Source organism: Anolis sagrei, chromosome 3 (genome assembly GCF_037176765.1).
Source record: "Anolis sagrei isolate rAnoSag1 chromosome 3, rAnoSag1.mat, whole genome shotgun sequence".
NCBI classification, from domain to species: Eukaryota; Metazoa; Chordata; class Lepidosauria; order Squamata; family Dactyloidae; genus Anolis; species Anolis sagrei.
Window position 1 is genome coordinate 89,356,944 of NC_090023.1, and position 27,834 is coordinate 89,384,777.

At 38.3% G+C, this 27,834-nt stretch overlaps 1 protein-coding gene across 3 annotated transcripts in view; it reads right to left on the minus strand.

Moving 5' to 3' along the window:
* The window catches only part of CDKL5 (cyclin dependent kinase like 5), a 69,290-nt gene extending 42,605 nt beyond the window's left edge, over positions 1–26,685 (minus strand). Inside the window, exons 1-3 of one of the 3 annotated variants that reach the window (XM_060770066.2) lie at positions 26,480–26,685; positions 8,838–9,043; positions 8,089–8,123 (exon numbers count right to left, since the gene is read on the minus strand). In XM_060770066.2, the coding sequence (XP_060626049.2) occupies positions 8,089–8,123; positions 8,838–8,901 (99 nt within the window). In that variant the 5' untranslated portion in view covers positions 8,902–9,043; positions 26,480–26,685. Of the gene's footprint in view, positions 1–8,088; positions 8,124–8,837; positions 9,044–26,298; positions 26,371–26,479 lie in introns of those variants that run through there. The other 2 variants (XM_060770067.2, XM_067466788.1) reach the window with 2 other exon arrangements.
* Positions 26,686–27,834: the final 1,149 nt, after the last annotated feature.

The window sequence follows — 27,834 nt, forward strand, 5'->3', positions numbered from 1 at the left end:
CCACTGAAGTAAAAATGCGGTGAGAAAAAGCAGCCCTCACATTAGCAGTTCTGCCTGTGGCACAACTGTGATAGACCACCAGCTCAATACTCAACACAAATGCCTAGCACCAACTCCATTTCTACAACCTCTGGTGGCAAAACACATGCAAACAAGGGAAAGAAAGAGCATCTTAATATGTAACTGCTTTAAGTGTCTTCTCGACATTTTCCTCTAAATGAAGATTAGTTCTCACCTGAACTGCATTTCTCTAAGTATTTTCCTACATTTTCAACAGCAGAGACTAGTATTGTTACAGAGAAGCTGAGATGTGCTAGCTTTCGGGACGTGCATATCTTGTCCTTAGTATTCTTCACTGGATATACTGGCTACAGAATCCAATTCGTCCCAGAAGCAGCAGTGTGGAAAGCTGCCAGGAACAGCAGTAAAGCTCTGAAGGCTGTGTCAAAGCTAAAGGAATTGTGTATAGGTTTCCTCTCCTGACAAAAAAAAATGTTGTCTGTAGGTACAAAAAATAGTGCAAAAGCCAGATTCCAGTCAGCAAATCCCAAGTTACATTTAAGCCTACCAGAAAATATTAAAGAACCTTCTGGATAGCCATCATGTTCTGTTCTATTCTGAATAACTCTTATTATCCTATAATGTATTGCCAGTGTAGTGGTTTAGGCATTGGACTAGACCACTAGAGACCAGCCTTCAAACCCTTGATTAGCCATGAAAACCAATCAGATGACCTTGGGCAATTCACACTCTTTCAGTGTCTAAGGATAGCAAACACAAAGCTCCTTTAAGCAAATCTTACCAAGAAAACCCCATGACAGGATCACAGAAACTATTTCAAATCTGCTTTTCCTCCCATGCATACTGTTCAGAAAACTGTTTTTCTATCACTCCTCTTCAGTTGAAGACTTACGATTTTTGCTAAGGAGAATCCAATGCTAAGTAATAATAATATAACAAAACTTTATTATATACCATCCTATCTCCACAAGGAACTCAGGGCTTGTGCAATCAGGGTAAACCCTGATCCGTTTCGGTGTCCTGGATTTTGGTGGGGGGTCGACTTGTTTTTTGGTAGCCTCCCAATTTTGGGAGAGAAGAAATCCGTTTTTGCTCTGGGAAGCCAAAAGTGTCATTTTCAATCCAGCCCATTGGTGGCAAAGGGGGGGGGGAGGCTTCTCAGGTTCAAGGCAAGGGCTTAGGAAACTCCCCTTCCTGCAATCCTTTCTCTTCTGTATTTAGAGGAGACCTGGGTTTAAGGCAAGGGCTGAGAAAATCACTCTTTCTGGGATCCTTTCTCTTTTAGCGGCTGCCTCCCTCCCTGTAACTAAAAGAAACCGAAAGCAGCTTGGTATTTGACAATGTTCTATGCTGTTCTGTTGTGGCAAAAAATATTAGTGGTGGAGCCCGTGCCGTTATGGCATCTGAGCCAACCGAAGACTTTTTTTGAAAATGGATCCATGCACTAGCCTAGTATTTAGTACTAAGGAGTGGGGCCTAGAGTCCTGGGAAATAAAGAAGAAACATGAAACAAAAAGAGCAAAACAAAATGGGGAACATCTGAGGTTATATTTTCTTAAATTGGATAGATTTTTTAAAAAAAAAACTATCTTAGATACCTGGCATATTCAGTTCTTGAGATCAAGGAGTTTTCTTTCCACTGATCTTCTCCCCAACAAACAAAAGAAATATTCTCCACTTAAATCTCTCTCTTTCTGTTTAAACTCTCTTGCTTTTCTGTGTAGAATATATAAAGGAGTATTTTTGACCAAATATGATTTTTTCCTCCTTTTTTTTTTTGTTCGAACCTAATCCTTTGAAAACTCGGTGTCTGCCTTGTCTTGTGTAACAGGGAAGTTCAGCATTAAAATTTCCACAACAACCTGCTCTCAAAAATGCAATCTAATTAGCTAAGTCACTCAGATTGTCATCTTAAAATAAAAGGCTGCTCAAGCTCACTGTTGTCCTTTATCACTTCTGAATTCAAGTTGTAGAACTTGGTTTTATAAACTGTGAGTTTAAATATTTTGTAAGATTTATTTGTCTGGAATATTATGTAGCATTCATATACTTATTTAATTTTCTTTTATTCTTTAAATGTACAAAGAAGTCACATGACTCACAATTAAAAGTAACTGCTTAGTTCTGGATAACAAAGCCAAGCTTAACACACTCCTACATTATCAGCAAAGTGCATAAAGTTAGGAGCCAGAAATAATCACATAATTTGCTAATGAGCATCAGTCAGTTAGTACCTTTGAAGAACTGTACAGGAAGAAAACTTCTTATTTAGGAAAAACACATGTTATTCTTTATTTGGAGCCAAAGCAGACCATGGTAAGAAGTCTTGCTTTTCACATACAAGCTTTAGAAAAGTAGTCATTCGACTAAATAGTTTTCAATGGATTTTGATGCATTTCAATTAGAATACTTATTCGTATGATGATTGTCAGTTAGGATGATGGATGAAGTAGCTAACTCTTAAGGTCTTTTATTTTAGACTCTACTAGCACCTTAATCTCATCTTTTTAATTTAAGAGATAAAAGGGATTTTGGAAGGGGCCATGTTTGCAAAACATAAAAATCCAAGTCTTCTTAGGTAACCATTCCAAATAATTAAAACCAGAATCTGAATACATTCCAACATAAACATGCTGCACATAGCTTTGTTAAACAGGATGAATTAGTTCCTTCTCATATGCTTCCTTTTGTTATCATTTCAAAAACAACCATTTCCTTCTTGGCCAAGTTTTCCAAGCAGGCACAAGTTGTGCAATTCTTGGATTAAACTGATTATCTGGATTTATTTCAATGTAGTTCCATGTCTGATTTTATTAGAGTATCATAATCAGCCCTCGGGATGGTCTATACCTGGAGAACAAGAACAGGGCAATCCTACTATTCTTCTTCATTTTTCTTTAACTTTCAAAGTTTGGCTCTGGAATTTCAGCTGAAAAGCTACATCATTAAAATAGGATACATTTTAGATGTTGTTGTAATGATATCCTCAATTCTATTTCCACATGAAATGCTTTGACTTTACAGACTGTATTGACAAAAAAGTGCTTTGTTCCTTTAGAAGAACCCTCATTACCTTTGATATACTTCCCTGAGTATCTGCAAATTCTGGTATATTTTAGAGCGTAGGCTGGGAAGGTATAACCTACACGTTGCCCACAAGGCTGTTTTTGTGGCTCCAAGGCCCCCTGGCAAAATATTTTCCCCTTAAATTTCCACTATGAAGAGGGGGCAACATTTATGGTTCACCCGGCCATTTTATGCCAAGGGGAAGGTATTATCAAACAGTAACTAGCCCAGAAACTGACTTGTGGGTTTAACCTGAAATAGATTTTTTTCAACAAATAAACCTGAATAGATTTTTTTAAAACTGTTGATTCATGTCAGAGAAAACCCCTAACATTGCCTGAAGGAGTATCCAAAATGTAATGAAATTATCCTTTTGCTATCATTCCTGGGAAGTTCTTCCTAATGTTTAGATGGCATCTCCTTTCTTAACATTTGAATCAGATCGTTCATGTTTGGAGAAGCTGAAAATACATTTGCTCCATTCTTCAGCATGGCATCTTTGCAAATATTTAAAAATGGCTATCCCATCACTCCCCCCCCCCCCCAAATCTTCTCTTCCTCAAACTATACATTCCCAGTTCCCTAAGCCATTCCTCATAGGACATGAGTTCCAGACCCCCAATGATCTTGGTCATACTTCTATGAATATATTCCATCTTAGGACTTAGGACCTTTTAGGACTTTTCCATCCAGAACTGTACACAGTAGCTGCTCAACAATAAGAAGAAATGTACTACTGTATTTACATTCCTTGATCTGAACACTAATTCTAGTTCTCTCCTGATGGTCCACCATAATTTGGTGCCATCTGCAAATTAAAAAACTATAACCTCTCTTCAATCATCCAAGTCATTAATAAATATGGTAACCAAGTGTGCCAGGACTAAGTCCTAGCACCGACTAGTCTGTTATTTCCAGGATAAAGAGGTACAATTCAAATATTATTTGGGTGCATCTACATTGTAGAATTAATGCGGCTTGACATCACTTTCACTGCCATGACTCAATGCTATGGAATAATGGGCGTTGTATTGGGGAAGGACTGGCATAGATCATCTCTTTAATGATCTGCTGTAGAATATTTCCTGGTACTGATATTAGCCTGATAATTGTTTGGGTCCTGTTTTTCCCCCTTTTAAAAATGGGGACATTTGTTCTCTTCCAGTCTGCTGGGACTTGTCTTGTTCTCCAATCATTCTCAATTACTATCTGTTATGATATGACCTGCAAATTTCCTTGAATACCACTTGTTACAATTCATCTGGTCCTGGAAACTAGAAATCAGATTAGCTGGGTATTTCCTTGATATCTGTGAAGATCCCTTACCTTGCCAGCCGGGGGTGGCAGGGCCCAGGAAGAGACAGGCTAGGTAGTTTCAGTTTAGTAGGCCTGGCAGAGAGCTGCAGGAGCCATCTTAGTTTAGGGAAGACTCCAGTTCAGAGAGGGGGAGTGGCCTAGGCCTGAGCCAGCCCAGCAACAGCCAGGATTGGTTTGGAAAAGGGGGGGGGGGAGTTAGCCAGTTGGAGGGAAAGAGAGAAGTTTATTTTGACAGTTCAGTTCAGTTCTGGGTGATGTTAGAGTAGGATTAGAGTTTTAGGAGTCTCTGTTAGGAATAGGCAGCTTGCCTGAAGTTTGCACAGCAAAGCAGGCTGTGGCAGACTGGTTAAAGCTATTTTAGAAAAGAAAATAGCTGGGTTTTTGTAATAGGAACTGTAACAAAGATAGAACCATTCACTCATGCAACCGATACGCTTCTAAGAACAAAGAACACTTTAATTGTAACAGCCAAGCCTCTACAACTGCATTCGCTTTATTCTGTAACTTCTACTCAATAAACCTTTCTTGTTATTTTTAAAAATTTAAGCCTGAGTCAAGTGGCATTTGTGGTTTGAGTCACTTTCCTTTTTGAATCAACCTCTCCTGTTTCCCCTCAAAGAAGCCCTTGATAATATACAGTACTTGGTGGAATAAAAAGCCTTTTAATATTTTTAAATAGCTAGAGGGTTCCTGATTATTTGGTTTATGGTGGCAGCGAAGGTTTTACTAAAGAGACATCCCCTCAAACACTATAAGTGCCAAAGTGGTGTGAATTCCTTATTAAAGGAGGGACAGTTGGTGGGATCTGTTTGCCCCCTGTCCAGTCATAGTGTTTGGCCATAAAGACTGCCTTTATGATTAGGGGTAGATGGTGGGATTGATCAGATAGCCATCTGCCCAGTTATTATAATTGGTGTGGCAGTGGTGGGTTTGTGTTACCCCCTGGCCTAATAGCATAAAGGAGTTTTTATAATATCTCTTTACCAATGTTAGGCTGCAGTCCCCTTGCTGCATCATTTGTTCTGTATTTACCAGGTTGAACACTTTTTTTCTTTGGACAGAAGGCCAAGGCAGCAGTGTTATAGTTCTACTTTTTCCCTTTTCCCGATCAGCCTTTGACAATCTTCTTCCTACAGTTGCTCTACTTTTTTCTTTCTTTTGTTCCAAACATAACAAAAAAAAAATCCATCCCTTGAACAATTGTGAGTTCATTCCAAGCTTTAGCTTTTCTGACTTTTTCTCTACAGCTACTGGATATATGTTTCTATTTCTTTTTGGTGACTTCTCCCTTCTTTCATTTTTTGAACATGCCCCTTTTCAATCTCAGCTCATTTGAAAGTTTTTTATCTTCAGACACCTCCCACCTTTCTTCATCACTTGAATTGTGTGCGATTGTGCCAGAAATACCTTGCCTTTAAGACACTCTCATACATCATGAGCTCCTTTCCCTTCAAGTCTTTCTGACCATGGGATTTACAATACTCTCTCAACTTATTGAAGTCAGATCTCTAAGAGCTGAGAGTGTGTGTTTGGTTCTCCATTAACCCATTATTTCCCATGTGGATCAGAAGAAAAAGCCAATAGTCAGCAGGAATAATGAATCCTGTCAGGCTCTCCATTACATCATGAATCCTCACCCCAGCGAGACAATATACCTCTGGTGACATCTCGTCTTCCCTGTTCCCCTCAGGAGGGATTCAACTACAACTACCACCCTTTTTTTTTTGTTTCTTTGGGATCCAGCAAGTGTTTTTCCATCTGCATAACACTGCAAGATAAATTCCTTACTGTCTGTGACTGTGGTCCTTTTCCCTTCTGCTTTGCCTCATTGCCATAGTTCCAAATTGATAGAATGTCTTTTGATAATTCTACATTTGATTGTTACATTTTTTTTTCAAGTGTCTGCCTCTTACATTTGGGAATTTTCCTCCTTTCTATAGGCATTATCCATATTTTTGCCTTCCATTAGCCTTCTTTACTCTGTTCAAAAAAGCTCTGATAAGCTGTGGTATTGGTACATAGGCCTTCCAGCAGTGCAACCAGCTTACATATGCTGGAGGTATAGCCCCAATAAAAAAATGTCTGTTTGCCTTGTCAGCTACGGTTTGTCCCCCTTGTTCCAACTCTCCACACAAGATGCCTGTTTGCCTTTTCCTGTTTGCCTATAAGGAGTAAAGTATATTTCCCTCTTTGGACCTGCTCTCGTTCTCATGCCATCTACAAAGAGCAACACACACACCATTCTGGCAGTGGCCTCGTCCATGCAGAAATCTCAGTTATACTGCATTATCTAGCAGTTTAAGAAATGTGCTAGAAGTGTACAGCTTAGTTTCCAGCTTTGGAAAAATAACCTTTTAAAAAGCAGCAGCAGCAGCAGCAAACAAGCAACTTAAAACACTAGGATGAATATTGGTTGAACCATTCTCAGCTGACTTCATGCTAAATAGCAAGATTTAGTACTAAATCTTCCTCTTTTGTCAACTAATATAGATTGGCAGGAATTCTGGCAGGAATTCTGAAGTGAATTCAACACAATTAATATTTTATATATTTTAAAATATAATATAATATTTAAATGATAAATAAAGTATCTTTTATATTACATAATTCTCATGACTTTCATCCACATTTGCTTTCCAATAGACTTAGCTATATTTCAAGTAATACATACTACACTAGTCATGCTTATGGAAATGTTTTCTCTTGTCTGTAAACATTTTAACTTCAAATAATTTCAGGAAAGGATTGCATTTTCTTCAAATACTGAAAATCTCTGTATCAATCATGAGAAGCTGTGTTCATCAATTATTCTACCAGCATGAGGTTATAATGCTTCAGAGTATGGCAAAAATATTCTTTACTTCTTGTTTCCGCAGGGAGTGGGCATAAGACATGTAGTGGCTTTTTGAGTCTGACTGGTTTGAGCAGTTTAAGCAGATGCCATGTTTCATAGTACTGCAGGCAACTCAGCAGTATTTGCCTGAGTTACTTAAATGGCAGGCAGTAAAAAAAACTTGAAATATCTAGTCCAATTTATACAATGAGCATATAAAACTGTAAACTAGTATTTAGAAGTCTGCAGTTATATTCTATTTTCCATAATATGTACACAGAACAGGTACTGATGATTATTTCACTAATATAATTTTTAAAGCCACTGAAATGGAGGAAAACTTGGCTCACTTTACTGCCCTTTTAAGACCCCATATACTAGTAGTATAGCTTCCCACTTGGGTTTCAAGCAGCAGGTGCCATTATGAATCTAACATTTCTTGAGTGGCTTATAGATGCTGTAAGGAGAGTGCTTCCTCTTAAAATAATGCTGTGGCCAAAAAAATTAGAACGCACTTCTCTGAAGGATTCGAAGACTGTGGGCTGGTTTAAATACAGTATAATAATTGTTTGTCAGTTTGGACAAAATTATTTGCCAGTTCAAAAACAATAGCAAGTTTGCAAAATAACCACAAACTTTGTCATTTTGGATGGAAAAGCTAACCCTGAAATATCTTAAAGAAGGAATAAAGGGGGAAATGGGAGACCACAGGTCGAGTCACTTGCCATCCAACTATGATTGTCCCAATCAGTCCAGCATGGTAGTAATTTAATTCAATTGTTTATTGAAAGAATTTCTACAATAATTGAGGACCTCAGAATTTTTTGCATAAGTTGCAGTATTTTACTTACCTTATGTCTGCACTTAAGTACAACTCCATAAGCTCCTAGACCACAATCACAAAAGAAGGAACAAAATATTAACCACCAGAATTCTTGAAAACATTTCAATATTTATTCTACTGCTAAATAAGGCTTCAAATACTGAAAGTTGTCTAATGGATTTTCATGTGTTTTGAAATGTGTTCCTCTATTACTTTAGTTACTCTATATGTGCACAAGTCTCAATCTCAATACAAACTCCAACTCGAAAAGCAGTGATGTGCATGGAAGGAAATGTACTTTTGATTTCCAATGATGTTATAATGAACTAAAATAATCAGGTTTCCATGAAAGCTACTCATTCTGAAGGTTTGTAATCTAAAACTATGGCAGTTATGCTATATAACAGACTTCCTGGAGAGGATCATTTGAGGGGTTATAAATAGGGAGGGGTTTTAAATTGCATTGCAGAAAGTGAAAAAATGCGAGGGAGAAATGAAAATGTAGCCTGGGGAAAAAGATGGGAGTGGAGAGCAAGGTAAGCTACATGTCTCCATTAGGGATCCAGTATGAAAGCATAGAAAAATGCCCCTCTTAGCATGAAAGCAGTATCCTCATTCACCCCATTACCCCTCACTTGCTTAAAATGGGAAAAGGCAGCCTTGCCGCCTCCTCTACTTTCTACAGACACCATCAAATCAACATTTCAATTCTAGTCAGGCTAAGATCTTTTCATTAATGGAGCCTCTAATTAAATTATATTAAATATATAAGCTTACCTTCACCTACAACCCCAAGGATCTCAAATTTATTCATCACATTACCAATGTTAGGAATCTTCATGAAGACAAATTCCTCATGGGACAACAATCACACAACATGGCATACAGAAGACCTGAAGGCTTTCCTGTTGGCTTTTGATAGAAGAAATCTGTATTTGTTGATTATATTTTCTTATGTTCACATATACACTTTTTAGGGGCTCCTGCAAATGAAAAAAATGTAACTGCATTATCTAAACCTGCTTCCCAATACTCTTATTAAAAATGAATACAGTTCATAATTGCAATTGACTAATAATCACCTCAAACTGAACAATGTATACGAACAAGCCCTTAAACGAACAAGACTTAGAGAAAAAGTAATTCTGAAAACATAAATAAACAAAGCTTTAAAATAGTTTCATAGTCACAGCACCTAAAACAGAAGGACAATATTCTGTTTTAGATGCTAAAATCCAGAAAGCCTAAGAAAAGATCCCCAGATGATCCTGCATTTGGTTGGCTTGAACTCCAAAAGCCCACATCATATGCAAAACTTGTTAGGCATAAAAGCTCATGACAAACCGTTACATTTTATGTCCTTTTTAACATTCTTTTTAACATCTTTGAGATATACATATCAGAACATAAAAGACATGTTATAGATTATCAGTATACCTCATCTCGACTACTATTTCAAACATAGTTTCTGTTGAAGAAATAACTCAGTATAACCAAAGAATGTAAGGGTACCAAATACAGATAAAAATAATGAAGCCCATTTCAGACATATTTGGAATACAGTGGCATCTATATGCAGATGACACCCAACTCTATTACTTCTATTGCATGGAAGCTGTGCCTGTCATCAGTAATGGACTGGATTAGGGAAAACAAATTGAAACTTAATCCAGACAAGACAGAGTTACTCCTGGTCAGTCAGAAGGCAGATCAGCCTTTGCTGAATGAGGTCTCAATCCCCTTCAAGACACAGGTTCACAATGTGGGGGTTCTCCTGAGACTCGAGACTGAACCTGTAGACCCAGGTTTCAGCGGTAGCCAGGAGGGCCTTTGCACAATTAAAACTTGTGCACCAACTGCATCTGTTCCTTGAGAAGCCAGATATGGTCGCAGTGGTACATGCCTCAGTTATATCCCATCTGGATTATTGTAATGCGCTCTATGTAGGGCTGCCTTTGAAGAGTGCTTACAAACTTCAGCTGGTTCAAAGAGCTGCAGCCACGTTGCTAACTGGGGCTGGCTACAGGAAGCAGACAACCTCCCCACTGTTGCAACAGCTCCACTGGCTGTCAGCCTGTTTCTGGGCACAATTCAAAGTGCTGGTTATGACCTTTAAAGCCCAACAGTTCAGGTCCAGACTAATTGACTGGCTGTGTCTCCTTGTACAAACCTGCCCTGAGATCTTCGAGAGAAGCGCTTCTCTTGGTCCCATCTCTATCTCAAGCTCGGTTGGTGGGAAAGAGAGAGCGGACGTTCTCTCTCAGTGGCTGCCCCTCAAATCTGGAACTCCCTGCCCAGAGAAGCCAGAATGGTTCCCTCCCTACTGTTCTTCTGGCAGCAGGTTAAAACCTTTTATTCAGTCAGGCTTTTATATAACAACGTTTTTAAGAGCATGTTAGGGGCTGCTGTGGTTTTATACGTTTTTATGAATGTAATCTGATTTTTTAAAATACTAATGATGTTTAATGCTGTTTTAATATTTGTATATTTTAAATTGTAGTTTTTATGTAAAGCCGCTTTGAATCTCCTGCGGGCGAGATAAAGTGGGAAATAAATAAATATAACAACAACAACAACAACAACAAACAGGAAAAGTTTGTACATTACTTTGAAACCTATATGAATAACAATGCAAGTATGCAGTTAAATTAATTGTTTGCAAAATGTGTATATTTTTTCACACTTCATTGCACTTAGAACAAAGCTGTTCATGGAAAACAAGCCTTCAGGATAGGAATGTAAATCATTCAGTCAGTACATAGAAGCAGATCAATAAACTGGAGTGCTAGATTCTGTATCCCTAGTACTATGATACTGAATAGCTAATTGTATGTAAATGTATGTAAATGGAACAGAAATCTCTGTTAATCACTTGGAGATACAAGATGACCGAAGACCTCGGTCTAAGCTCTTGATTAAAAGAAGAGTTATTTTTATTTGCATTATTGTTGAGATAATTTGAAGACAGAATAGTTTCCAAAGTAAGTTATTCAAAACAGCATTTCTCCTTCAAGGGCTTAGTTATAAAGTATGACTCCTTCCCTGTTAACTACTAAGAGGAATCATTCTGGAACTTTTAATTCCCTGGCTGCAACTTTAAAGTTAAGGACAGTGGAAAAACTAGGTAACAAGGTCATTCATTGAATTCCAAACAACAGCATGAAAATGAATTTCAGATATGGAATGAAATTGTTATATTGTCTTTCACCAGCTAACATATTACTTCTATTTTAATTTATTGCAGTACCATCTGAAAGTCTGAAAAAGTCTTGAAAAAATCCATTGAGAGCCAAAATATACTGCAGAGGCTCTTCCCCTATCTTACATATACAATTAACACTGACTTTCTTACAATTCTCCCCACTAAAACCTTTTTCTTTGCCTGTCCAAATTAGAGATGAAAATGTGTACGCCCAGGTATCATAGCCTAGAGTCACATTCCAATGGAGATCCACTTCAGCTGACTGACTTTGATGCACCTCGCAATACTTGTATTGGATTGGCCAAAGCTCAAAAAAGCCAGGTGTGGTATACAATCTCTTTTCTTGTTACAGAGCTGTATATTAATCCAGGCTAATTAAATGAAGGACAGTTATTTTACAAAGAAAGCTGTTGCTCTTTTAGTAGGAAGGAACCATTTGCCCGAATAAATTCTTCAGCAGTGTACTGATGTAGTGAGACTTAAAAAGTATACTTACTGCTCTACTTCATTCAAGCATTTTTACTAGAAAGGAAGGTTTGTTCATGATGTTCACCCTGGTAGAGGCTCATTAGGTTACTGAGCAAATTTTTCATTATGAGAATTTTGTACTCATTTTGCTTTTCCTAGCCTAATAAATAACAAGGTACTTCTGATAGAATACTTGTCAAATAAGCAAGTTATATTATGGCTACTTCCTTCAAGCTCCTTAAAATGTTATATAGAAGGGTGAAGAATCCTACCAAGCAAGGTGAGTTGTGGAGCAGGTAAAAGCTGAATAATGAGATATAGCCAGTCTTCAAGAACAAAGCACTTCCATCTACAGAAAGCTGTTGTTACATCCAAACTACAAAATAGCTTGAATAACAAGAAAACATAGCAGTCGGAACAAGAGGGAGGGACTTAACAAGAAATGTGAGAACTTTACCTTTAAGAAAGTGGCAGTGCGAATATACGGAACTGGAAATAACTAAAATTCCTTGCAGTGATAATAGGCTTGTAAAAATGATTTCTAAATGAATAATATTAGGGAATGTGAACGGCAAAAAATTAGCAACCTCACGACCTCTGAGGATGCCTGCCATAGATGCAGGCGAAACGTCAGGAGAGAATGCCTCTAGAACATGGCCATATAGCCTGAAAAACCTACAACAACCCAGTGATTCCAGCCATGAAAGCCTTCAACAATACAAAGTCACAATTGGATATAATCCTAGTGGTTGCATTCAATTATTCCATCCCACTGATGTAACCCAGCAACGAGAGAAATTAAGCTCCAGGGGGGGAAATACTTGGAAAATTCAGGAAAAAAACTCAATTTTCCCATGTCCCTTAACTTTCATGAGATTTAGACAAGTTCACATGAAAAGAAACACACATTCATTTCAGCAAACCAATTTTGTACTTATCTACTAACATGAAAGTAACAAGAAAAGGATAAAAAGTTGCACTTAGGTGCCATAATCTTCTTCTTAGTAAGGGTTTTATCTCACTAATTTAATGATATTGCCAATGATATTATCTTCATTAATTGTTTAATATTCATTCTTCAGCAAGATTCCCCCCTGAAAACACTATGCAACAAATTTGGAAATTTTTCTGTTTCTGTTTTGAAAGTGTTATTTCTCTCCCACCGCTCAGGGGGTGCTTTGATTGTGCTTTTCGTGCATGGCACAAGGGGACTGGATTGGATGCCCCCTGGGATTGCTCCAATAATAATAATAATAATAATAATAATTATTATTATTATTATTATTATTATTATTATTATTGCAAAGACTAGGTGGCCATCTCTTGGGGATGCTTTGATCATGCTTTTCCTGTATGGCAGAAGGGGGCTAGACTGGATGGCCCCTGGGGTCTTCCACTGAAATAATATTAAGTTTATATTGGTCAAAAGTTTGCCCATGCCTGACACATATACACACACAAACACACACACAAACTTTTCTTGGGGCTCCACAAGAAACTTTTTCTTCAAAAAGGGTTCTGTGACTAAAAAGGTTTGAGAACCCTTGGCCTCGTGCAGTGGTTTTTAACCTGTGAGTCCCCAAGTGTTTTGGCCTACAACTCCCAGATATCCCATCCTTCAACTCCCAGGATTTCTGAAAGTTGAAGGCCAAAACATCTGGGGACCCACAGGTTGAGAACCACTGGCCTAGATTGAAGGAAATAACAATACTATCCTCAGCCACAAAAACAAAGTTTATAGAGTATAACAACTACTCTCAAAATAAGTACCACACAATTAAACAGGAAAATGGCTTTAGGGGACAAGGGGGTGGGAGGGGAGGATCAGGAAAGAGGAGGTAAAGGTTGGAGGGGGAAGAGGAAAGCAAAGAACCGCTCAAATATGCTTTGCATGCCCCAAGGGCTCCAAGGGGTACACTTTGAGAACTGCTGGTTTAGACACTTTGTTTGCAATTTTCCCTAATGAAAACGTCATTTTAATGTACACACTGTAACAAAGTTTTTGCAGTTTAATATTTTTTTCCATATTTTTTTATGATAGACCCAATTACGAAATGACATTTATAATCCAGGAACAAAAATCATGTTACATAGTGTAATCTAACAACTACAATATCACTGTGTCTGAGCAATTAAATAAAAAAAAATTCTGAACATCATTGCAAAGTCTCTCTTACTACTTCATCACACTAGAGAAAAAGAACACTTAAAATCCGTTTTTTGCCTCCTGCAGAATGTAGTTTAGTGCGGCTGTTAAAGGCTTCTCTGTCAATGGTCATTTAGATATCGCAGTAACATTAGTTTAATACACAGGTCCATCTGTTTCATTTCCTTTGGTAAAAATGCAGCTTCACCATCTATGTTTTCTGTGAAACAGTCATTTTATGAGCTATATACAGTACGTATTTTTCCTACTGTAGGAATAAAAAACCACAGTCCAAAATAACTGAAAGATGAAAAGTTGTTGCCTACTTGTGAAGCTTCTTAGTTGGTGGCTGAAATGCTGTGTTGTGTTGAAACGCCGTGCCATCACTGAATGTCTGAACATTCAATGTGCCTGAACATTCAATGTGTCTAGAGTGGCATTATAAAAGAGAAAACACTGACAATTCAATTTCTCTGCAAGAAATATGAAACAGTTGTCTGGATGGGAAACAAAGCTCAATATAGTCACTAAGGAAACAAAAACCTAAATGTCTAACAAGAATCTATGGACATTTAATTAAACATTAGTTGGAACCAGGGAAGCCACAGTCCAGGAAATGCAAAAGTAGGATGACTAAAATAGGTAACTTGGTCTGCATAGCAACAGGAAATTTGTATTAAACTAAGCAGAGAATGCATGCCAAGGTAAATCCATATGAGGAAGAAGAGAAAAAATGGAAGAGTTTAGCCATGTTAAGAAGTGGACCAATGTTTCAGTTGGTCACTGGAACATGAGAGGCTAATATTGCTATGGAAGAGGAGATAGGTGGAGATGACATTGGGGGCAGCAATGAGTTAGGTAAGAGAAAGCATAACAAATGGCTGTTTAAAACAGTAGTTCTCAACCTGTGGGTCCTCAGATGTTTTACCCTTCAACTCTCAGAAATTATAACAGCTGGTAAACTGGCTGGGATTTCTGGGAGTTGTAGGCCAAAACACCTGGGGACCCACAGGTTGAGAACCACTGATCTAAAAGAAAGGCAATACTGGTGGGAAAAGATTAGAAGAGTTTGTAAGAAGAAACATTTCAATAATTGCAAGAAACCCCAAAGTAATTGAATATGGAAAATATATTTCCTTTGCTGCTACAAACTTAAAAACTGAATTTTAGCTATAGTTTAATATACAAGACATTTAATGCCAGTATACACACATATGAAATGCTCCAATATATATAATATCAACCATATCACAATCATCAAATAGGTACTCAAGAGTTCTCCTCTGCAAGATATTCTCCAACAATAGTTCTAATGCTTTAAACATTTTAACATGTCTACAGGAAACAGTCAGTACAGAGCTTCTTGAACTCTATTTAAAATCAAGACAACACATTGACACTGGAAACATTATGCAAAAAGCTTAGCTGCTATTTTTATTTTTGGAACAACACACTAAACTGCACAAATTCAATAATTAAAGTTCTCAGGAATCAACACTAGCTGTATTCAGCTAGTTTGTCTGTCTATCCTTTCTATGCCGTAAGACCCAACAGATATAGAAGGTGTGAAAATAATTATTTCTGAATTATTAATTCCCTGTTTTGGAACCTAAAGAATAGGATGTGACATTTAAAACATATTTTATAATATTTGTAGAAAAAGCAGCATGTACTGTAATAAAAAAGAGCTTGGAAAAATATATTTTGAGAATTAAAAACTGAAGAATTCTCAGACCAGCAGAATCAGTTTTTCAAAACTATCAGAAGGCCGAGATCTTCATCATCTTTCAAAGGAGTGGTGTCCAAATATTCATTCATGTCTGGTGGAAGGTGTCTTTCCCTTTTTCATAGGGAAGTAACAACAGTTTCTTACCTATGCAAGTCTGCATATATTTATTTAACAAAAAACTTGAGTTTTTATCTGAAAGCAGTAATGAAACACTGTACTTTGTAATTGCTTATTTCCAGGCAGAAGTCTTGAGATGTCCTATAGCAGTTAATTTTGTCTTTCATACTTTTAAAAATAATATACGGTAATTAACAGCAAAGTCCTTAAAAATAACAAAACAAAAAAACAAACAAGAAAACAATGCTAACCCAAACACTGCATTTACTTATAACTTTATTAAAATCTTAGAAAAAATCCTTCTAAAAGGGTTACAGTAAGTGCCAGACCAGATATAGTACACATTTTGAACAAGTACTATTAATCCACACCTCTTTAAGTGCTGCTAATGGTTTTTAACAACATGAAATTGCTGTGTAAGATAACCTGGCCAATGGAATACAATGTGCCAGTCACACCCTGTTCTATTTCCATTTCTCATCTGCTCTTACGGCAAATACTACTCCTGAAATCTGTGATAGACTGGTTGAGAATAAAAAAATGCAAGCTAAGTCCCAATGATCATGGCGAACACAGCCAGTTTCTTGGTTACTATCTTTCTATTTATAGCTAGCACTCAATTTCCTGAAAATTAGGTTATTGGGTTGGTATTATGATGGTAAATAGGAAGCAATGTGTTTTCCACTGCGAGAAGATAAGAATTGCCCAGTATCCTTTATGACTTGTGACACCTCCATCAATGCACTCTGCATGGGTCTGCCCACAAAAAAATGGTTTATAAGATGGTTCAAATCCTGCCAGTTGGAAGGACCAAATTAATAAAGTATACCAATATTAGATTTAGCTGCGATTACCAGTACATGTCTACAAATTCAAGGATTTTACTTTTATCTGTATGTGACCTAGATATCAGTAAGACAGATTACGTCCAAATTTTGAGATTTGTAGAAGAGAACTGTAGCATTTAGCACCTCCTATTTAGACAATACTCATAGTCAAAGTCAGTTATGTCATTCTTCTTCTTTGCTGGTGACAGTTTCCTGAATTATTTTAATTGTGCTTTTTCTAGTTCTTCAATCACAGCTTTAACTACTTCAAGGAAGAATTTAAAAATTCGGCGGTGACCAGGGGAGCTTTTGCACAGCTTAGGCTCGTGCGCCAGCTGCGCCCGTACCTTGGGAAGTCTGACTTGGCCACGGTAGTACACGCTCTGGTCACATCCCGCTTGGACTACTGCAACGCTCTCTACGTGGGGCTGCCCTTGAAGACGGCCCGGAAGCTCCAGCTAGTCCAGCTTTCGGCAGCCATGTTACTAACGGGAGCGGGACGCAGGGAGCACACAACGCCCTTGCTGTACCAGCTCCACTGGCTGCCGATTTGCTACCGGGCCCAATTCAAGGTGCTGGTGTTGGCCTACAAAGCCCTAAACGGTTCCGGACCAAAATACCTGTCCGTCCGCATCTCGGCCTATGAGCCCACGAGGACTTTGAGATCGTCTGGGGAGGCCCTTCTCTCGATCCCGCCCGCCTCTCAGGCACGCCTGGCGGGGACTAGGGATAGGGCCTTCTCGGTGGTGGCCCCCCGGCTGTGGAACACCCTCCCTGTGGACATCAGAGTGGCGCCCTCCCTCATGACATTCCGCAAGAAACTAAAGACGTGGCTCTTTGAGAAAGCGTTTGTGTAAGTGCTGCAACAATTGGCAATGACGATTAGAATGGAACATGGACAATGAGATTCGGATTGTGATTCAACGATGAGACGTGGCGAATGCTTTAGTATAAATGTATTATTGATAGTGTTGTTGTTTATTGTTGTTATGTAATTGCTTTGTTGAAATTGTACCTGGTTTTATATGTTGTACACCGCCGTGAGTCGCCCTAGGGCTGAGAAGGGCGGTCTACAAATGTAGTAAATAAATAAATAAATAAATAAAAATTCTGTCAATAAAATAAAATGGCATCTGAATTTAATTTAAATGCACATGTTGCATACAGTCTATCAAATTACTCTACAATTTACACTGGGGAAAACATCTGCTTTCTTAGATAAAATATTAAATCTACAATAGATATTGATGATTTGGAGAAATGATGATAATGACAGTAATATATTTACATCAATTCAACCCACAGATAAGTATCTACTGTCTGTCCTAGAGATTCTTACTTCTTACTTCTACACCACAGATTTTGGAGACGTCCTAGAAACTGGCTTGCTGCTCTTCTCCTTAACTAATCTTACTTTGTGTTCTTGAAGAGATAAAGAGTCAAACAGAAATATTAATTTGACTTAAACTCTGCTCAATCAGAGATTTTGGATTAGGCTCATAAACAAAATAAACAAATTACATAGTTCCAAACCACCAAGGAATGTAATCATTAAGAACAAGCAAATATATCCTGCATTTAAGGCTGTGCAAATATGTATAATTAATGTAGTATCTTCATTCTGGTTATAGATCAAGAATGGCCCATGACACAACATGCTCCCTTAGTGCAGATGCATACAAATATTAACCATAATCAAGTTTTGATCTTCATGAGTTTATCCTAGCACCTCAATGAAACGAACTATAGTTACACCTAATTAGGAACAGTCATAATTTCTACTAACTATATCATGATCCAAATCAGAATAAATTTTATGTGATCTACATGTTATTTAGCCTTTAAAATACATGTTTTTGATATATAGCAGAATACAATAATAATATTCTATATTTCTTCCTAGGAAATGCCCAATCCAGGAAAAGGTTCATTTATTTTTAGCCATACAACACAGGTGACCAAAAACCAGATCATCTTACAGGACTGCCAATATCAATAACTGATTTCTTTAAATGCATAAACAACAAATAGTAGAGGAGATATGAGATATACTAGAGAAAACAGAAAAGGAAGGCAATGGAAATATTCTGAATCAGAACAAAGTTCATGATTTTCTGATGATACTATATGTACATGCATGGCCGATACTACATTCAATATGCTTAATAGAGGTTTTTTTTTTAAATGGTTCTTGGCGGTTGCACACACACACATACATACATACAAACACTAAACAAAGACAAAGGCATTGTTTATAAAGATAAAGATGCATGGTTTCTCAAAACAGCAAAAATGCCTCCCCTTGCCCCTATATTACAGTTAAGTTAAATCAGTCTCTAAAAGATATCTAGTGAGTCTTGCAGGCTCTAGCTCCAATTACTTTTTACATAATGTGGTCTTATGAATAGTTGAGATAAGTCTGGTAGATTTAGGGACATGGAGAGTTACTGTATTAGAGATTTTCAACACTGTTAAATGCAATATCCTTCTGGATAAGCTTTCAGAGTCAGAGTGAAAGGTTTCTTGCTTGTACATTGCACCATGTTTGAGTTCAGGAGTGGAACTGAAGGATTTCTACTCAACCCCATAATGCCAATCCTATGAAATTACAGAAGGTTCTATTTTGTTCTCTATGTTTTTTGATAACAAGGTTATCTGTCTTGAGCTTAAACTTCAGCATGTTCATGGAATTTTATAGCTGATTCCGGTAAGCCAGTACAAGTGCTAAATTGTTGCTTAAAGGCAGCAGTGGACTGGATGACAGCCAAAAACCTTAAACACAATCCTGAAGAGTTATAAATATTGCTGGTGACTTAGGAAGGTGAGTTTCAAGCTGTTCTAGAAGGACCTGCACTCCCTCTGAAGGCTTAGCTTTGCTATGCTCACTACTCCAAACAACTTCAGTGGCAGATATCCTTTCACCAGTGAAACTGAAAATTATTCTGAATAGTACAATCTTATTCAATGCAAAGTGTTGGTGCTTACTTTTAAAGATCTACAAGATTTGTGGCCATTATGTTAACCCATTTACATGTTATTTATGAAAGGCAATTTGGAGATTATGGAGATAAACATCAACTTTTCCATACATCATGGCTTCTCAAGTCCCTACTCCATGTACCCCTCAGAGAAAATGAGATGGGTGCCAAAAAATAATGAATTTCTGTAACTTCTAGAGCCTCGCTTTGTATTACTCTTCCCTCTTCTGCCCAGGAAGGATTATCTGACACTTCCTGTTTTAGGTGTGTCGTGCAAAGACCTTTTAATTTCACTTCCCTTTTAACCTCTGATACTATTCCCATTATTTTTAGTGCTGACTCATATTGCTGTAAACTGTTTTACTTATTGCTGCTTTATTGGGTGCATGCCAGAGAAATTAAGATGCATTTAAGTCCCAGTAATTTCAGCGGGTCAAGGTCATCATTATTTAAATCAAGTTCTATTTATTTTGATAAAATTAAACACAATATTTCTCTGGATCCCACTCTTTTCATTATATTAACTGCTCTAAAAGACCAAACTAGCAAAAATTTGTACTTTTACACACACACAAAGAGGCAAACTTCCATCCTTCCATGAAGAAATAATGAGGAGTGTGCCAGATTTGATATGACTACTTAAAATGAAGAAAACCTCCAAGAGGTTCTTGCCATATAACTGCCAGACAGTCATCAGCCTTCCTCCCAGCATTAGGGAATGGCGAGCTAAGCCTGACTGCAGGATTGATCCAAACCTGGGCATACACAGTTATAGGCAAGTTAATAATTTATCCTGCCACCTTCAGCTCAGAGCTACCTGTGTTGGATTCTAAGAGTAGTAGAGAACCAACTCACCCAATGTCCCATCATCCACTTTTGAGGCTGAAAACGACTTTGGCAGTTTTATATGGAATTTACGAGCAAAGCAGCACAGTAGTTTCAAGTGATAGCAACCCAACCACCTATCTCTGACAATCAAGGGTCATTTGTCCTTGGTGTAGCTGCAGAATCTCAACTGATGTGGGAAACTGTTCTGTTCTGATGACATTTGTAGTACATACATTTTTAAATCACATGAAGAACTACCTAATCAACCTTACATCTTTATATTGCAATCTGTTAGCTATATTCTTGTCCATTTAAGATTCTGATGTTTATGACACAGCAGTTGTAGCTTCCACCACAGCAACATGGGGATATGAATAGCAGACTATATCATAGAATTGTTGTAATCAATATCTCACCCTAAATCCTAGCTTATGTTCTTCCTATATTAGATATACAATTTATTCAATTAGTAGAGCAATATGACAGCTATATAAAACAAAAAATTGTGCTTTAAAATTCAACAGACATTATGAAGTTCACATAAGGGAAAAGATCCAGTCTCCCCTGTTCCACCCCACGACAGCCACTGACAACTCCTGAAAAGCTTCTCGACAGGAATAGAAGACAATGGATGATGAGAAATAATTTTTGGCCCAAATCCAATTGACCAGCTGTCAGCTGCCTATATTCCAGAGGGGGAGGGAAAGAGAATACAATGAGGGCATTTTGAAGATAACTACAATTAATGGCAGGATAATGTGATGTCTAGCAGCTAGTACAGGGTAACGAGGATTAAATAGCTATGAACTGCCATCAGACCTTGTGATGTTAATCCATGCATATTTTCATTGCAAGTTGTTGCCAAGAAATGTCTACCACAGTTTTTGAAAGTAATATTTCATCCACTTTGGAAAATGTGCCTTTTCATTTTGATTTTTTTTTTAAAAAAAAAATTATGTTTGCTATCTTCTCATCCCACCTACGAATCAAGCTACCAAAGATACCAATATATTATCTCAAAGTCACTGCAATAATAATAAATAAGGGTTCTATTCCTAGGTTAAATAATGTTTCAATCCTCTGTTTCTTACTGCAGACTGCACTGCTAAGAGCACTTTCTTGGAAATATACTAATCAGAGTGGGTCTGGCTGTACATAAACTGAATAATCATGTATGGCACATTTTTTTGGATATTTACATATTACAAAAATAAAATAATACTAGAATTGCTTTTAGAGCAGCAATCAAGTGAAACTCTATAAGCAGAGAAAATGAAATGTAAGAACCTTTATGCTGTATTGTTGGGGATTTTTTAAAGACCCTCTTAATATGAAAAAAATATTATCAGTTCTAACATAGAGCATTATCAGAAAATATTAATTAGACCAGATAGTACAACATTCTGCACCTCCTCAGAGAATAAGGCTGTAGTTCCCTGCACATAATATTGGGACGTATCACTAAACACAACCACCAGAACAGGCATTCATAGAAATGAATCCACATCTATGTTGTAAATATATTCAACTCATAAATCCAAACTCCGAATGATTAGTTTAATAAAAAAAATGCCTGCAAGAACATGAATATGTGTGTGGTAAAGCCATCCATGAAATGTTTAAAGTATTTCAGCAGCATTATAGACTTCTGTACAAGATATCATAAATATATTGGTGGAGAAAGATGAGTTTTTTCCCCTTAAAACAGAATATTCAAGATCAGTATGAGAAAGGACTGACTATACGCACACACCCCCAATACAGCTATATACCTAAACCATCCTAAACTGATAACAGCTACAGTAATCAGGAAGATGCTTTGATTAAATGTAAATAAAATTAATGAACAACATTTCTGTATGTTCCCTGTTGAGTGGACATCTATGTTTGATTTTTCTCCAAAAAAGATGTGTAATATCTAGTTTTTTTATCTCTCTCTCTCTTTTGAACAGATACATGTCTTAGAAATTTAAGAACACTAAAAAGTTAAAATCAGACTTTTATTACAAAGTGAAAATCCTGCACTTATAATTTTAGGGCACCTCTGGAAGTAATTTGTCATAAGATCATTGTAAACATGAATCACTAAATGCTTCAAGATTCGTATTTAAAATATAGTGGGAATCTGAAATTTAGTATTATTAGTATCCACCAGCTGTTCTACACAATTATCCCACTCATTTCAGTGGGACTGACCTATGCATGCTGGATTGCACTAAGCTGAGTCACTGAATCATAACTACTTGAAATACTTCACTAATTAAGTAAGAAGTGTAGTGTGATGGTGCCTAAGATGGTCCAAGTTTCAAATCCAACCATATGACTTGATTGAAATTGCTATCTCATAGCTGTAATATTAGCACAGAAATACTAATTTATCTTACATAATGTTGTAATGATCAAGATGATGTTTGTGATCTGCTTTGGAAACTAGACTACATGTTGAGCATCCCTTCTCCAAAATTCCAAAATTGTACATATGGGTGGTTGAGACACTGATGACTATGCTTTCAGATAGCTCAATACCACAAATTTGTTTATATGTACCAAACTATTACAAATATTGTGGGAAATTACTTTCAGATTATGCATAATACACATGGCTTGAAAGTAATTTCACACAATTCACGTTTTGTATGAAACATTAATTAATTAATTTTTAGATTTGAGTCTCATCTCATTATGTACACATAGGCAAATACAGGCATTCTAACACATAAAATCCAAAAACACTTCTGGTCCCAAGCATTATGGATTAGGGATACTCAACTTGTGCTAGATATGTGTGTATTTGGAAATATACTGTTTCTAGTTTTACAAATCTATAATTATTACTTTTTTCAATTATTTATATTTATTACTTTAAGGAATGCTTAATTATACCATTTAACTGCTAGCCTATGTCAACATCAGATATCATAGAGTTCAAAGAAGATTACCCCCTCATTTGATTAAAAAAAACACAGAGAGATTATTGTAATCTATTCTTTTTTTGGCACACTTTGATGGTCTACCAAAGTGGTTCCCAACCTTTTTTTGACCAGGGATCACTTGACCAGGGACCACTCTCCAACATTAGTACCATAAGGATTACAAATCAGTTTTTAGATTAGGTTTAGAATCATAGAATCATAGAGTTGGAAGAGACCTCATGGGCCATCCAGTCCAACCCCCGGCCAAGAAGCAGGGATATTGCATTCAAAGCACCCCTGACAGATGGCCATCCAGCCTCTGTTTAAAAGCCTCCAAAGAAGGAGCCTCCACCACACCAGATAGGTTTGGCCCTATAATACGTTGTTTTGTACTATCCCATGCCATTATGGTCATTGATTCTTGTTGAACATGGTCTGATGGAACCTAAATGCTACTGTTTTTTTCTCATATGTTTATTGTGCTTATATGGATTGTTGTATTTCATGATGTTCTTATTTTATTTTAGTGATGGTTTTGTTTTAATGGATTGTTCGCTGTTTGCTTTTATGTCTGTTGGATTTTCTGTCCCGTAGGTAAGTTGGTCCAAGTCTCTTTGGGAAGATGGTGGTGGGGTACAAAAAAAGTTGTTGTTATTATTGATATTATTATTATTATTATTATTATTTGGGGTGCTTACTCAGAACATTGCATTGGATAGACCACATCAACTCTAGTTTCTGATACAGAGCATATGCCATCCAGTAATCGCCATCTGCATGCCCACAGAAAACCATATTTAATAATTCAGACCTGATGTGGTCTATCCAATGCAATTTTCTGAATCAGCACCCAAAATAGCCCCAGAAACAGGCCTAAAAACAAAGACACCAAGAATTTTTTTGTTTGGTTGGGCTGTGTTGTTGTTGTGATTATTATTATTATTATTATTATTATTATTATTATTACTAGTAGCAGTAGTAGTAGTAGTAACGGTGAAGCTGCATACCATACTGTAGTTCTTGCAGACCATTTGTGGTCCATGGACCACAGACTGGGAACCACTGGTATACCTCCACCATTCATTTCAAACCTCATGGTTCTACATCCATAGCAGATGGGAAAAGGTACATTTTTTGCATGTAATAATGCAACTGTTACATTAAAAATTATGTTCATATAAATGAACTGGAGAGAAAGAGTGCAAAAGATTATCTCCATTAGGCTCTTTCCTTAATATCTCCCTCTCCTAGTAATTTATATAACCACTGCTCATTTTATTAAAAAGTGTCTAATTTGGGGCCAATCTTGGAATATTGCCACAGGTAAGAAAAGCAGGCCATGGGTCCTGAATTATACTCATTATGCGAGAGAAGCCATGAAAATTGTGAAAATTACACACTCTAATTAGTCATTATATTTTGTCTTCCAACCTTTTACATTTCTTTTACACTAGGGCTGCCTTGTACTGAAAGGACTGTTGGTTGGCTTGTTTTCTTGTCATTTGTACTTCTTGTAATAGATTAAAGCAACCATTACAATGTTTTAGCCACAGCTACATCAGTTAAGAACGTTTAGCAGAGATAATGGCGTCCCTTAACTAAACACATACAACAAGCCTTAAGAAGATTTCAGATATGATGTGCAAACCAAGCAATGTACATAACCTGCTTTGTTATAAAAGCAAGCTTTTTCCCACAGGAAATAGCTTCACATACAGGGAGAGAATGCATATTTTAAGTCTTTACTTAGGAACACAGATCAATCAATAGCGCTTCTGACCATAATACATTCATTAATTGATTGCAACGTGATTGACATTTAAAGTGCACTAGAGACCAAAGTCATGGCACGGCACCATGAAAGGGAATCCCTAAGCCTCATTTCAAGAGGAAAATGGGGAACAAATCTCTGCTCCATGGTATTCCCCGGATTTTGCCCTTGCATCTAGCCACCTCCCGAAAACTGTCTCTACCATGACAGCACCGCAACATCTGGAAGCTTGAGACTAAAAATTATATCACCAAAAGAAAAATGCAACAGGATTTTTAAAAAATCGATTTGTCCAAATTTGCATCCCCACACCTGTGTGTGCATTCTCACATTAAGAATTCAATGACTGAACTGTATATTTTAAGCATCCGAAGTGAGCGAGATGATGAAGCATGGCATCGGAAACCATCCCTGCCACATTTTCCATAGATACCACAGGCAGAAAGGAGGCGAGAGCTGAGCCAGAATAAGGAGTCTGCGGCAGCAAGCATTTCATACAGAACATTACTCACTGGTTGCTGAGGGAAAAGGGAACATGTGGGGCTTTTTAAAGGGAAAAGGTGGGGGGGGGAGAGAAATCCGAGGGAAGATAATGATATATGACACACCACAAGCACACAAGAAGGATGAAGGGGGTTCCTGGGGTGATCTCCTCTCACCTTGATCTCAAAACCAGGGCAAAGAAAAAGGGGATGTGGAGTCAAGTGGACCCCTTGGGTACCATTCACCACCATGATGAAGAAGCACAGGAGTTGAATGATGGGAGAAAAGGGCGACTGGGGGGGGGGGGAGTGAGGAGGAAGGGAGGCATCCCTGGGAAGCCCTTGTCACCTTGATCTTGAAACCAGGGCAAACCTGGGGCACAGAGACAAGAAGTGACGGGTTCCCATAGACCACCATGATGAAGAGATACAGGAGTTGAATGGTGGAAGAAGAGGGTCTGCTATTATGGATGCAGACACCCAGAAAATTCAAAAATACCTTAAATGGAGAGGGAAAGGGTGATGATAACAATAATGTGGATGCAGACAGAACTAGAAATCCACCCAGAAAATACAAAAATACCTGAAATGAGGAGATGATAACATTGATGTGGATGCAGGTAGAACTAGAAATCCACCCAGAAAATACAAAAATACCTGAAATGGAGATGATAATGATGATGATAATAATGTGGATACAAGACAGAACTAGAAATCCACCCAGGAAATACAAAAATACCTGAAAAGGGATGATGATAGTGATAATATTTGCACCCACCCTTAGCACACACATGGATGAGGGGAAAGGGAGGGCTGGGGAGTGAGGGAGTGGGGAGTGAGGAGTGGGCGGCGGGCAGGCGTGGGTGGGTGGGATTTGAAAAGGGGGGGCGGTTATTATGGGATGGGCGGAGGGGGAAGGCGACAGGTGGGACAAGGCCGGCCCCCCATTTCCCACTCACCAGGCCTCGCCTCCCACAGCCGCCGCCGCCTCCTCTTCTTCTCCTTCTCCTCTTTCCTCCTCCTCCTCCTCGCTCTCCGTCGTTAGCTTCTTCCTCTGCTCTGCTCGCCTCTCGCTCACTCCAAAAGGCGCCGAGGGAAGTGCTGCCGAGGGCTGGTGGTTGTTTTCTCCTCCCCACCTCTCTCAGCTTCACTGACACAACTCCCCGCCAATGGGGACGGGGCTCGAGGAGCGGGGGAGGCCACGCCTCCCCGAGGAGGGGCCCAATCACGACCTGGCCCCTCCTCTTTGGAGGAGAGGCCCCTCCCCTTTGCCCCTGGCCCCGCCCACTGCACGCCCAGGCTCGGTTGACTTGACAGTTCCGAGGGAGAAGGCGGCTGAGCTCGCGGGGCTGGAGTCGTGACTCGCGGGGAGGCGCCGGGAGGCAGCTGCTGCTCTTCGGGCTCCAGGGCAAAGGGAAAGGGAAAGGGAGCGGGTCTGGCCACCACTCAAGCACCCACCACTCAAGCACACCAGAACCCCTCTTTTCCCCCTTCATCCGCCCCATACAGAACGGTTGCATTTAATATAACAGATAGGCAGGGAGTTTCAGAAAAACATCTATTTCTGTTTTATTGACTACTAGCCATCCCCTGCCACGCGTTGCTGTGGCCCACATGGGGGTTCTGTGTGGGAGTTTTGGCCCAATTCTATCGTTGTTGGGGTTCAGAATGCTCTGTGATTGTAGGTGAACTATAAATCCCAGCAACTACAACTCCCAAATGTCAAGATTCTATTTTCCCCAAACTGCACCAGTGTTCACATTTGGGCATATTGAGTATTCGTGTAAAGTTTGGTCCAGATCCATCATTGTTTGAGTCCACAGTGATCCCTGGATGTAGGTGAACTACAACTTCAAAACCAAAGGACACTGCCCACCAAACCCTTCCAGTATTTTCTGTTGGTCATGGGAGAACTGTGTGCCAAGTTTGGTTCAAGGACCAAGTAGCAACAGTAAGAACTGACTATGGAACAACAAACTGGTTCAAGATTGGGAAAGGCGTACGGCAGAGTTGTATACTCTCCCCCAACCTATTCAACTTGTATGCAGAACACATCATGCAATGTGCGGGGCTTGACGAATGCAAGGCTGGGGTGAAAATTGCTGGAAGAAACATTGACAACCTTAGATATGCAGATGACACCACTTTGATGGTCAAAAGTGAGGAAGAGCTGAGGAGCCTTCTAATCAATGTAAAAAAAGAAAGTGCAAAAGCTGGGTTGCAGCAAAACATTAAAAAAAAACAACCCAAGATTATGGCAACAAGAATGATTGACAACTTGGAAATAGAGGGAGAAAACGTGGAGGCAGTGACA